The sequence below is a fragment of the Condylura cristata genome, unplaced genomic scaffold (genome assembly GCF_000260355.1).
Source record: "Condylura cristata isolate star-nosed mole 26May11 unplaced genomic scaffold, ConCri1.0 scaffold00004, whole genome shotgun sequence".
NCBI lineage: Eukaryota > Metazoa > Chordata > Mammalia > Eulipotyphla > Talpidae > Condylura > Condylura cristata.
In genome coordinates this window covers 63,565,252-63,577,882 of record NW_004567105.1, presented here as the reverse complement: position 1 = coordinate 63,577,882, position 12,631 = coordinate 63,565,252, and the positions used below count along the sequence as shown (strand labels likewise).

General features: G+C 41.4%; 1 protein-coding gene across 1 annotated transcript in view; it reads left to right on the top strand.

Moving 5' to 3' along the window:
• Positions 1-11,900, top strand: part of SACM1L (SAC1 suppressor of actin mutations 1-like (yeast)) — a 37,876-nt gene extending 25,976 nt beyond the window's left edge. The window contains exons 13-20 of the mRNA XM_004676249.2: positions 282-380; positions 3,834-3,972; positions 5,761-5,830; positions 5,950-6,022; positions 6,731-6,824; positions 6,915-7,007; positions 7,681-7,738; positions 10,090-11,900. Of these exons, the coding sequence (XP_004676306.1) occupies positions 282-380; positions 3,834-3,972; positions 5,761-5,830; positions 5,950-6,022; positions 6,731-6,824; positions 6,915-7,007; positions 7,681-7,738; positions 10,090-10,226 (763 nt within the window). The 3' untranslated portion in view covers positions 10,227-11,900. The remainder of the gene's footprint in view (positions 1-281; positions 381-3,833; positions 3,973-5,760; positions 5,831-5,949; positions 6,023-6,730; positions 6,825-6,914; positions 7,008-7,680; positions 7,739-10,089) is intronic.
• The last annotated feature ends 731 nt before the right edge of the window (positions 11,901-12,631 follow it).

Below are 12,631 nucleotides of genomic sequence, written 5' to 3'. Positions count from 1 at the left end.
ACCTACTTACTGTACCCTAGTTTAACTGCCCTAGCATTTGTCTAGACTTCTTTACTGCTAGAGGCTTATGGAAGAACATGTGAAGATAGAAGTGTGTGTGAGAGTGTGTGTGAGTGTGAGTGTGTTTGTTTATAATGGTAAACCCAGAGTGTAGGAGGCTCTGTTGTCCCAAAAAGTATGTATGTTTTCATTGAAAGAGAAAAACCAGCTTGTGAAGGTATTATTAATAGAAGGGAAACTAATAATCCTAGTTACTTTCTGAATATCTTTTCTTTTCATAGATATATTGCCTTTGACTTTCATAAGGAATGTAAAAATATGAGATGGGATCGACTAAGTATTTTACTGGATCAGGTAGCAGAAATGCAAGATGAATTAAGGTAAGCTATATTATTACAAATATAGTTCACTGGGTTGAGAGTACTTGTCTGTTTAGTTTTTTTTTTTTTTAAATTTATTTATTTATGCATACAGAATTGGGGTACAGACCAGAGATGCAGAGGGTGAGAGGATTCACCAGAGACAGAGCGGGGAGCAGAACAGGCAGATCGACGAAGTACACTGCTGAGGGGAGCAGCGGGCGGGTCAGGGGAGGTCTGCCACGCCATGTGGATCTCCTCTGGGGCAGGCGGGAATCGAACTCATGAGGAACTGGTTTCAGCTTCTTTGTACAGTGCTTTAACCCGCTGCGCCACCAGGGAGGGCCTAGTTTTTTTTTTAATTGAAAAGATGAGGCTTGATGATTTAAAAATATTTTAAAATTCTTAAAAATGACCTAGGGCTAGGCAATTACACATTTTTATAATCTGCCACATGATTACAAATTGTATATAGTTGAAGTTAGTTTAGTTTACCTCCTGTTTATTTTCAGCAGCATTAGCATTTGCTAAATATTGTCAAGGGTATTTTGTCATTAACCTACCTGGTCTTTGTGATGATAGTGCTTAATGGCTTTTCTGTATTCTGTTGTTTCAGTTAAACACACTCACTCACCTGAAATATCTGAGGCTTTTCCTTTTCCTTTTCTAGTTCTACCATGAAAAGTTGTGCTGCAGTGAATCACTCAGAGCCTCACCTCGCTCTATATAATATATATATATAGATATGTTATATCTATCTGTATATAGATAGATATGTTATATATATCTAGATAGATATGTTGTATCTCTCTATCTAGATAGATATATTTACACCCTTTAATTTTTTTTTTTTAAAGATTTATTTATTTGTGCATACAGAACTGGGGTACAGGCCAGAGGCTCAGGGGTAGTGAGAGGCTTCACTAGAGACAGAATGGGGAGCAGAACAGGCAGATCGATGAAGTACACTGCTGAGAGGAGCAGCGGGCGGGTCAGGAGAGGTCTGCCATGCCATGTGGTCACCTCCGGGGCAGGTGGGAATCGAACTCATGCGGAAGTGGTTTTAGATTCTCAGTGCAGGGCTTTAGCCCGCTGCGCCACCAGGGAGGGCCTATATTTACTCCCTTTAGAGTATTTGCTAAAGTAAATTCTTGAAAAGAGGATTAATAGATAAAAAGGTCTAAATATCTTTTTTTAGGCCTTTGTGTTTTCATTATGTTACTTACCGACTGGTCCACAGATTTACTATACTATAGGCATATGTCAACTTATTTTTAAATCAGAAGAAGGAATCTTAAGCATTCTCATTTTGTTCTGCCTCAGTGTAGTTCTAACCCTGGCAACTCATATATACTTTTTAGTTACATTATAGCAAAGTTAGACCTTTCTTGGAGTCATTGCTTAGTTTAAAATACATGTATACATATGTAATAATTAGCTTCAGTTGGATTAATCTTCCCCCTCCAGTAAGGTTTTGTGAACATAGCCTGTGTAGGGGCATCTACCTCTCTCATTATTGGGTCAGAGTAAACATTGACCGGGCCTGATGTGTCATTGGTTCCTTGGGTTCATCCATCACTGCTGCCACTTACCAGTGTGAGAAGAAGGGACAGTTGATAGGCAGTTTGTGTCTGTTGCATTCTCTGTGCCCAGGGACAGTGGAGCTCTCACCAGTGCCTTTTAGATGGCCTTTCTGGACATTCTTTCCCAGAAATTTTGGTCAAGTGGAAAGAAGCTGGGCTTTGGGCTCTTACCTCAGTTGCCCCTTACCAGTCATGCGAGCCAGGGCAGGCCAGTGCTCACCAAACCAGGGAGGTCACCACCGGCTTTCTTCATATGCAAATTGGAGATAATGCCACCTACCTCCTAAACTTACTGTATAACTTAAGAAAAAGATTTATAAAGTGCGTAATGTTTATGCTGTGAGAACTGCTGTCGGGGTCCATATGCGCTTGTGTGTACGTGTGTCATACACCGACTCTGGCCTCAACGATTGGCGTGAACTGCATGTAGAATTTTAGTCTAGATGCATTGTTTTTGGTATTTATTTGTTTATTTTTAGAGATTTATTTATGCATACAGAACTGGGGTACAGGCCAGACAGAGGTGCAGGGGCGGTGAGAGGATTCACCAGAGACAGAGTGGGGAACAGAATAGGTAGACTGACGAAGAACACTGAGGGGAGAGCGAGCGGGTCAGGAGAGGTCTGCTGCGCCATGTGCACCGCCTCTGGGCTGGGGATCAAACTCGTGTGAAAGTGACTTTAGCTTCTTAGTACTGTGTTTTAACCCACTGTACCACCAGGGAGGGCCTTGATCTTTATTTGTAAGGTGATGATTTATATTTAGCCTTTGACTAGTCTGCTGTGTTTATCCCCTCATTTGGATTTGTGGTAACGGCAATAAAATTAATAAATTTAAGGAAATTAATATTATCTAGAATGTATTATATGCTCTGTACTGTACACTCTGCTTATGTGATTATGCATTTCATCCAAATCCTAGAGGTGCTGTTTCAGTGAACTTTCTTTTTTTTTTTAATTTTTTTATTTTTAAAGATTTATTTATTTGTACAGAACTGGGGTACAGGCCAGAGATGCGGAGGGTGGGAGGATTCACCAGAGACAGAGTGGGGTATAGAACAGGCAGATCGATGAAATACACTGCGGAGGGGAGCAGCGGGCTGGTAGGAGAGGTCTGCCCCACAGGCGGGGATCTGCGGAAGTGGTTTAAGCTTCTTTGTGCTGTGCTTTAACACGCTGCGCCACCAGGGAGGGCCACAGTGAACTTTCTTCTTATGGGTGAAAACACTTAGGCTCTGAGAACTTAGGTTAATGTAGGTTACCAAATATAAATTGCCAGGAGCTAGGTTTACTGCCAGGATGCATGTGCTTCACTGTCACATTGTGTATTGTCAAAATTTCGACTTTGTAGAATCACCTGAGGATTTTAACAAACAGTTTCAATAGTAATAATAAGAAAACAGATAAACTGGCAACCATAGTTGGCTTCCATGCAGAAGCTGTTATTCTTTAAATAACACTTTATTTTATCTTCTGTTTTGTACTATTTGCTATTGCCCATTTTTGAAAAAGGAATCAACAGTTTTTAATGCATAATATCTAATTCTTGCTTTAGAGATTCTGACTCAATTTATAGCAAAGCTAAGCATCTTCATTTTAAATAAACAGCTCACAGCATCCAGGAACCACACTTTGGGGAATCCTGATACATGGGATATAGGTGGAATAGTCATGTCAGAGGAAACCCTCTTCTTGTCTTAGGCAGAGGTGGTTGCTGGCAGCCTCCGCTGCTCTCCCAGCTGTGCTTCCTCACTTCTCTGGTGAGACGGCCTCTGACACTGCAATCATTTTTTGACTGTGCACGCCAGTCTGATCTTTTCATTTCGAAGAGGTATGTCCTTAATAGATTTGACTGAGTTCTGTATGAGAGTGTTTATACAAATATGTTTTAGTTACTTTCTAGTGGACTCTGCCGGCAAGGTGGTGACGAACCAGGAAGGCGTGTTCCGCAGCAACTGCATGGACTGTCTGGACAGAACCAATGTGATTCAGAGTCTCCTAGCACGTCGATCACTTCAGGCTCAGCTTCAGGTGCAAATCCCCTTTTTTCCTTTAATTAATAGCAAAAAAATGAAACTTACCTTTAAAAACCAATAACAGATTCACAGTCCCATCACTTTGGCCCATTCTTTTTATTTTTATGTCTTGCCATTTATGGTGTGTGCATTTTTCTGGAACCATAGTGTATGTATGTATGAGCAATTTAAACTTGGCCAATTTTCTCTAGCATTACACATACAGCGTTTAGGGACTGTATGGTTGTGTTATGAGGTACTAAGATCGTTTGGGTGCTAAACTTTTGGCTTATAAATAACATTGTGGAATATATATCTGAGGGTATTTTATTAACTTGCATTGTGACCTTTGAATTAATTCTTCAAAGTGGAATCCTCGGCTAAAGAGAGTAAACAGAGAACTTTCCAGGAGGGGCATACCATTTTTCACTGATACCAGCAGTGATAAATGAATATATTTCATTGCACTCTTGCCAGCATTAGATATTTTTATTTTAAAAAGTTAATTTTCTATTTTAATATTACCTCAAGGTTTTTTCCTTTGTCTTTTATTATTGTCTTTTATTATTATTTATCTTATAAACTAAGACAGCTTTGCTTTAATGGGTATAAATATTTTCTTCTGTTTATATGTAGAATTTAAAATATTAGAGCACAGGTTTCCAGGTTACATTGATATTTGTTGTGAGAGGCAAACAAAACACTTTCCTGCCTAAATAATTGGTCAATATTCAACTTTGTCTATGAAAATTTTATGATACCCAGAAAAGAATTATAGCAGTAAAATAAAATACATCTTTTAGAATGAGTATGTGCTTGACCCTAAAGGTCCACATGCCAAAGGAGTAACATTCTTGAATGTGTGCTGTATTGTGTACTTGTCACTCTGGCAAATATACTCAGAGATAATTTTCAGTAGGAACAGTCTTTTCTATTGGAGACGGTTGGTGCCAAGGCAGACTAACAAGAATCTACTTAATTAACAAGGTGCTGTAATCGATCTCACAATTTTGTATGCTACTGACAGCATTGTAGACCTGCCCGACCGGCATTCTTTGGGCAGGAGCCTCTCCAGCACAGTGCCTGCCGGTGTGGGCTCTCAGTTGTGCCTTTTTGCCATCCAGTGAGAGCAGAGTTTTTACCAGGAGGTCATTCAGGGTGGCTCTTGTGCCATGTCTAGGGTGTGAGTACCCCATTCTGAAGTAGAGGTGGTGAGGTTGTCTAAGAATTGTGTAGTCTGAGGTGAGCCATGAAGATGGTGCTTCTCAGAGGGTTGAGAGAGAGTCCGAGATGACGACCAAGGCAGGCGTTCCTCAACCTGTGGTCAGTGCACCCCAAAGCAGAGTGGATAGGGATATTTGGGAAGCCCAGGAATCCCCTAAAATGACATACTAAGGGCTATGTGTATGTAGCATTTACCTGATTCTCAGGGGGCCCCTGGAATAGTCTGTGGGTAAAGAAATCTGGGGGTGGGACTTGTGATGCAGGTAGAGGAGTAATAGACAGTGGAAGCTTGGGGGAGTCAGGGAGGAAGAACTGGTGACTTTTCCTTCTCCTGCTCCCTGAGTGCCGTCCTGTCACTGTCCTGTTGTTCTGGGGCTTGAAGGAGAGGGGGGCAGCAGGGCAGCTAGAGCCCTCAGAGAGGGTTTGCAGCCAGCCCCAAGTGGGGGAAGCGATGCTGACCCGGGCCCGCTATATGAGGAACACACCTTCCTGCGCGTAACCAAAAGCCGTGCGTTGTGATTTGGGGGGCTGTCTGCTGAAATATATTACACCTTAAACATGGGTGTGGTTCTTATTCCAGAGACTAGGAGTTCTGCATGTAGGACAGAAGCTTGAAGAACAGAATGAATTTGAGAAGATTTACAAAAATGGTAGGTATTTACCTTTATAGTGGCAAAGGTACATAATTTGAAATCAGTTACTATTTTGGATTTAGAGCTCTGGTCATCATTTTAATTATTATTATTGACTTTTACCTTTATTTTCACAGCCTGGGCTGACAATGCAAATGCTTGTGCCAAACAGTATGCAGGAACTGGTGCCTTGAAGACCGACTTTACCAGGCAAGCTACACGTTTGAACTTGGCATTCACATCAGGGGTTCATAGTCCTCGTGGAGATTAGAGTCACTTTAGTAACTTTTCACAACAGCTACAAGATCATCAGAACACCAGTGCGTGGACTTGTTTCTGGTCAGGGTTACTAGGAGATGAGGCCCAGGTCCTGGTGGGGTCGCCTCCCTGGTGATGCTGACGCTCAGTGCTGACAGTGAGGGCCCCTCAGTGCTTGAACTTTAATGTGCACTGAGACACTATTTGGGCAGGGCTGCGGGTCTGTGCCTCCAGAGTGCACCCAGGGGACGCTGGTGCTGTTTTCAAGGACCCACCAAGCAGTGAGAAGCTAGAAAATTTTGAATTTGGTACAAATGCATTTGAGTTTTTTTGCTTTACAGATTCCCTGGGAGCGAAATAGAGATTTCTAGTCTCTTCACTGTTTCATGCTACTCATCCTGAGCTGTGTGCTTTTCATTTCTTGTCTTTGTGACTAGAACTGTTTTTCCTTCTTTGCCACTACTTTAGAAAAGGAAAACACACATTTCTTGAGCCTGCTAGTGGTTTCTTTTGTGAGGGGGTCTCTCTTATATTTTCAGGGATGAGTTTTAAAATCTTTGTAACGCACATACCTCTGTGCCACAAGCTTGTAGGCCATAAAACAGTATGAGAACTTAATATTGCAAGTCTGTAAGTCAAGACTTAACCTCTTTTAACCAGAACTGGGAAGAGAACTCAGTTGGGTCTTATAATGGACGGCCTGAACTCGCTTATCCGGTATTACAAGAACAACTTTTCTGATGGATTTAGACAAGTAAGTTTGTATTTGGTGTATCTTTGCACTGTTCGTCAGTAATGTAATCACATGTAATTTGGGTTGTTAATTTTCTTCTTTCTGTTCTAGGATTCCATAGACTTATTTCTTGGCAACTATTCAGTGGACGAATTAGAATTCCATAGTCCTTTGAGTGTTCCAAGGGATTGGAAATTCCTGGCTGTAAGAAATCTTTGTTTTTCCAGTTATAAAAAGCACTTTTTCTAAAGGTTAGATGATACCAAACTCCCCTTGATTTCCAACATTACATGTTATTTTAAATAGAATATAAATACTTAGGTTTCTTAAGGAGGCAGTCCAGAGGAGGTGTAATGTAAGTTTGGAGTGTTTGTTTTCTTTCACACTACACCATCCTTATGTGAGAACACATACACAGATGATGGGAGCATTTCTCATTCTCTGAAGACTCCCCTTCCCTGTGTTTGGGAATCGCTGAAGGCAGATTTGTAACACAGAGGGCAAAGCGTGTTGGTTACATGTGTCTCCTTCATCGCGTCTGTTCACCAGCCTGCAGGAGTGTCTCTGGGTCTCATCCCAGTGAGGGGAGGACACCGGGCAACCTGGTGTCCAGGGTTCTCCCCCAGGGACCTCCTTCCTCAGAGGGCTCTCCACTTGGAGCCTGCTCTGCTTCCTCAGGTCTTGTGACCTACCCAGTCTGAAGATTTGGGCAGCTCTTCGACTGAACCCTTAAATGATAGTGTTTTATTGAAAGAAGGTAATTTGTATGTTCAATTACAGAAGAGTCTTATTCCTTCTCAAGCTAAGCAAACAATTGATTTTGCAACCATTGATTAACATTCTAAGTGATGGCTTCTCTTTCCATTTTCTTTTCCAGTTGCCTATTATCATGGTTGTTGCCTTTTCAATGTGCATCATCTGTTTGCTTATGGCTGGTGAGTCTGCTTACTTCAGTCTTATATTCGTTACTTGCAGTTGACCTGTTTTACAGTGTCTTGAGTTTTGATATCTACTCAGCACTTGATGTTTCTCTGTAAATCTGAGTCAGGTGAGCAGGATGGGACTAGTGCTTTGATGTGACATGAGGAGGATACATTGTGGAGCTTGATAAATACTCTTTCTCTCTTAAGGAAATGCTCAGTGGAAAAGACATAAAAATGACTTAAAAAAATCACACTTGTAAAGGTTGAAACATTAAAATGTTAAGAGTAGTTATTTCTAGAAGGCAGTATAGCAAATGTTTCCTTCCTTTTTGCCTAGGACTATTTTCTATAATTATTATGTATTACATTGGCAATAAGAAAAAAAAAATAAATCTGAAGAGAAAAAACCATTTATCAAACTCCTGGTTATAGCATCCTCTTGATAAATAACTCCACTTTGCTCATTTGACTCATTAGACACTTATTGGTCCTTCTCACTGTATCTGCAACTTTTGAGAACAGAGAGTTGCTGTAATACTTAAGTGTTTCCCAATCAAGGACATTCATCCTCGCTCCCACCACTAGTTCTGGCTCCGTGGCAGGGGAGACTCAGTACCCGTCCTGTGCAGCCTCAGCGTGCAGCCTGTAAACAGTAAGATGCAGGGAAGGAGCGTCCTATTGTGCTCTAGAGAGGGGCCAGCGACCATTTTCTATAAAGAACTAGAAGCATTTTATTTTTAGCTTCCTTTTTTATTTCCCCCAAAAGACTTAACAACACCATAGGTAAGGAAGGCTTCCAGGACAGGCTTGCCTCTGGTCTCTGCAAGTGGAAGGTGTACCCCTGGACCTCACCCTCACACTCCTGAGGTCCAGCTATGTGGAGAGGCTAGAGAAAGTGACCAGTCCCTAGTCCTGTGAAAAGGCATGTGGCACTGTGCCCTGGACGGCAGTGTCAGTCTGGGCTGTAGGCTAGTGGTCAGCATGCAAGTGGACACCACTGCAGAAGCAGAGGATAGGGGTAGCTCCCTCCGAGGCCCCCTTCAGATAGCTGCGTCAGACTTTCCGCACTGTATGCACAGTCTCTGTTGCATATCGTGTGGTGCTTTTATTATTTTACAGCCCTTAAAAAATGTGAAAGCCGTTTTTTAGCTCTGGATAAAGCCAGGCTGAGGGCTCTAGGGCACAGGCACCACTGTGAGGCGTGGGCCGTGGCAGGTTCGAGGACAGGGCCAGCCAACACGTGCCGCTCAGGGCGCCCAGGCCCACGCCGGCTAGCTAGAGCCTCTGACCCAACCCGCACATTGTGTCATACAGCGCTCTGGGAGCCAGTCCACCGGTGAGCTAGTCGTTGTTTTGGTCTGTTTTGTATTTTTTCTTGACTCTGTGCTCACATTTCCCTGTGGAACCTCGGGAGGGGCGGGAAGAGCAGGACCAACAGCTCAGCCAGGACAAACTGGGTGGCCGGTGCTCTAGACTGCGCTTACGAGGAGCTGCCTCGCTTTGTCAAGAAGAATTGTAAAACTCAGAGCTCTGACAAGTAACAGCTAGCACATTTGGATATGTTCTGAGTTAAAAGAGATTAGATGCGATAGGTGGTAATATCTTACATCAGTTAATTGCGAAGTGATGAGCTTTGTAGTGTTCAGATGTGGTAATTTCTGATTTCCCATTCCTACTCTGGTTTCTAAGAGAACAGGAAATCAGTGAGTACATACCTGACACTCATTAGAGAAGAGTTTCAGTCCGGCTCTTTCCTGGGCTGTGCTCTGTCTGGCTGTTGGCCTCTGCTGCAGGAAGGAAATGTCACTAGGTGCAAGTGTCCGAGAAGCCCCACTGCTAGCCCTCCTGAACGCCCGACTTGAATAAGATATGTATCAGGAGATTGTGTTAAATAGGTCATCAAAATGAACTTGTGAAGTTTATTAAGTATATTTTGTGTGTAAATATTTTGATAGCAGCTAATGCTTGTCATAGATAGGACTGTCACTAAACAGTAATAGTTTCTTGCAGTGTTAAAGTATAACCTAAGAGTAGTGCTTATTTGTTTGATAAAATATGAAATACTTTTGCTAAGTGATACGTATATGTGGCCTTTGGACCAGTAGCATCAGGATTGTCTAGGAACTTGTTAGAAATTCTAGGTCTGGGGACCCACTCAGAGCTGCTGAATTGAAAATTCTGGAGTGGGGCCCAGCAGTTCTTGCTCTTTAAACTTTGCAGAGAATTCTGATGCTAGCCAGAGTTTGGGGCCACTAGTAAATTTAACATTACCAAGAGCTGCTAAGCAGCTAAAGCTGGGTCTGGTATCAATAAGCTGGTGGCCTTTGGAGCTTTTATCAGCTGTCTGGTTTTTATATCAACAGGTGATACTTGGACAGAAACACTGGCCTACGTGCTCTTCTGGGGAGTGGCAAGCATCGGCACATTTTTCATTATTCTTTACAATGGCAAAGATTTTGTTGATGCTCCCAGGTTGGTCCAGAAGGAAAAGATAGACTGAATGTGTGTCTGTGGAAAGCGGCTTGGCTTGCAAGAGTCCGTTGTGCAGAACTGGAGTCTTTACTGAACTGCTTTCCACACCAGCCTGATCAAAGCCTGTCACAGCACACCTTGTGCTCCGTGTGGGGCGATGACTTAGAAACTGATCTGATGTTACTGCCTTGATGATCTCTTCACTATTGGGATGGTTATTTATAATTTGAAGCTCTTCTGTAATTAAAATGTAACATGAATTCAGCTGCAGAATGGAAGCAATCTACTCATTGTCAATTTAATCATTGTTGCTGAATAAGTAATATATTTAAAAAGTTAGCTCCTTTCATTATTTAAAACAGTAAAATTATTTTTCTAGCTCAGTTTCATTATATTCTCATCGTAGAAGTGGTCGCTGTTAGCAGGCATACTTTTCCTGACATCTTTGGACTTTTCTTCAAATTGTAATAATAAGCTACTGCTACTATGTTTATAAAATGTAAGTCTTTTATATACATCGAGTAGTTTGACAAAATAGTCTGTGACCTCACAGGGAAGAGGAGATGGGGTACAGTGTACTCTTGAAGTTTCAGTAGGTTGCTTCATGAATTCTTTCACCTGAACTGCTGCTGTTGAACTAGCAGTTTAAGTGTGAAAAAAAAAATCAGCTATTTTTAGTCTTTTTTAAAAGGTTTAAGAGAAATCAAAGAATGTAAAGCCTCTCTCTCAGATTGCTAAAGGCCCAAAGCTTCTGATCGAAGGATCGCCCCAGTGTGGAAATGTCCTTGGCTGGTCAGCTGCTCTTCCTGAACACTGGGTGTCTTTGGGGGTCTGTCAGAGATTCGTGGGGCCTCTGGGCAGCCTCGTGCTGGATTTGATGTTATGCTTGGGGGCGTCAGCTGCTTTTCCACGCATGGTACTATTGATGCTTTTCACTCTGTAATGTTTTTGTTAGCTATCGATAAATATACCCAAAATTTAGTGCTTCCAGGTAGTTATAGTTCTCCAAATCAAGGACCAATTAATTTATGTGCAAAAACAAATCTGAAACATGTGCTGTAGAAGCTATGCATAGCTCTAATTGTAAGTCGGCTGTATATTCAAATTGTAATTATGAGGTTTAAATACTAGAAAAGGCTGTAAGGTAGTATAATTTCACTACTTAAAAACAAATCAGTTACACACCACTGCACTTTGTGTTCTGCTTGGGAATATGTACAGTTTCCCAAAAGTAGTACCTTATGTTTTCCTTCAGTCTCTCTGAAAGCGCCTTTATCTCAACATTACCTTTTCTTTGTCTTTTCTAAACATTAGTAAGAGTTAATTCCTTTCAGACACGCTAAAGAAACAATAGCTGGAAACCCCTGTCCCTTGAAATCACTCATTAAAACTCAAAATAGGGTAAGTAACTAGAGCTACCTACTGATATGTAAATAAGCATAATTTGTTCCAAAGATGAGATACTGAGATTTAGTTTCTGTTAACCGTAATCTATTACCCGTGTGCCGTGGGCGTCTACACTAAGAGCTACAACAAAGACCAAATCTGAACTGCTGATGTGGCTGCTTTGCAGTGAGTGGGCTAATGTTGCTGTGTATGATCTTAAAGTATCAATATTTCAGAACTCTGCGATGATTTATTGCTAAATTCATGTATTATATATCCATAAGTGGAAATAAAATGTCATATTCTTTTCTAACCACGGTTGGTGTTCTGTATTTTATCTTGAAAGGGATATTTTTAAATTTAGAATTTTAGAAGTCATGCAAAGCAATGCAGTCATTATAGGGAAATGAGACTGTTCAAGCAAACAGGAAAGTTAATGTATCTAAAATTCTACTTTCCAGTGTGTGAGCACTTAAATTGTATTATATTTATTTTTTAGTTCTAGACAAAACCAGAAAAATATTTAGCTAAATTTAATGTCTGTAGAAAGAGTCTTCTGGGTTGGGTGGGAAGAATGTGTCCCAGTCCCCACTACCAACAAATTTTGTCTTTCACAATGATGCAGGACTCAGCTGAAAAGTAGGAAACTATTACGTTTTAGAAAATGTTCTCTCAGGCCATAGGAAGGCATCTGAGCATGAGGGAAATGCCAACATAAACGCTGCAGTGGGGAACACTCACGAGGGAAATGCGGCAGACTCCTTTGGAGATGCATCTGGGAGACGTACTGCAGGTAGTATGTACGTTTCTAGGCTCTCGTGGAAATACTCTCGACTAGAACATAACCTGGTCTTAGCTATTCTGGTGCCCCTCAGGAAAGTGTTTATTTTGCTAACAGTTTGGAGACTGTAAAGTTGAGTGAACTGGTAGACTGTTAATATGAACTTGGGATTTATTTAAACTGATGACAGGAAATTATCCTAGTGAAAACAATTTATCTTCAATCTTCTAAGTATTACGTCCCTTGCAGATCAAAATCACAGTGAG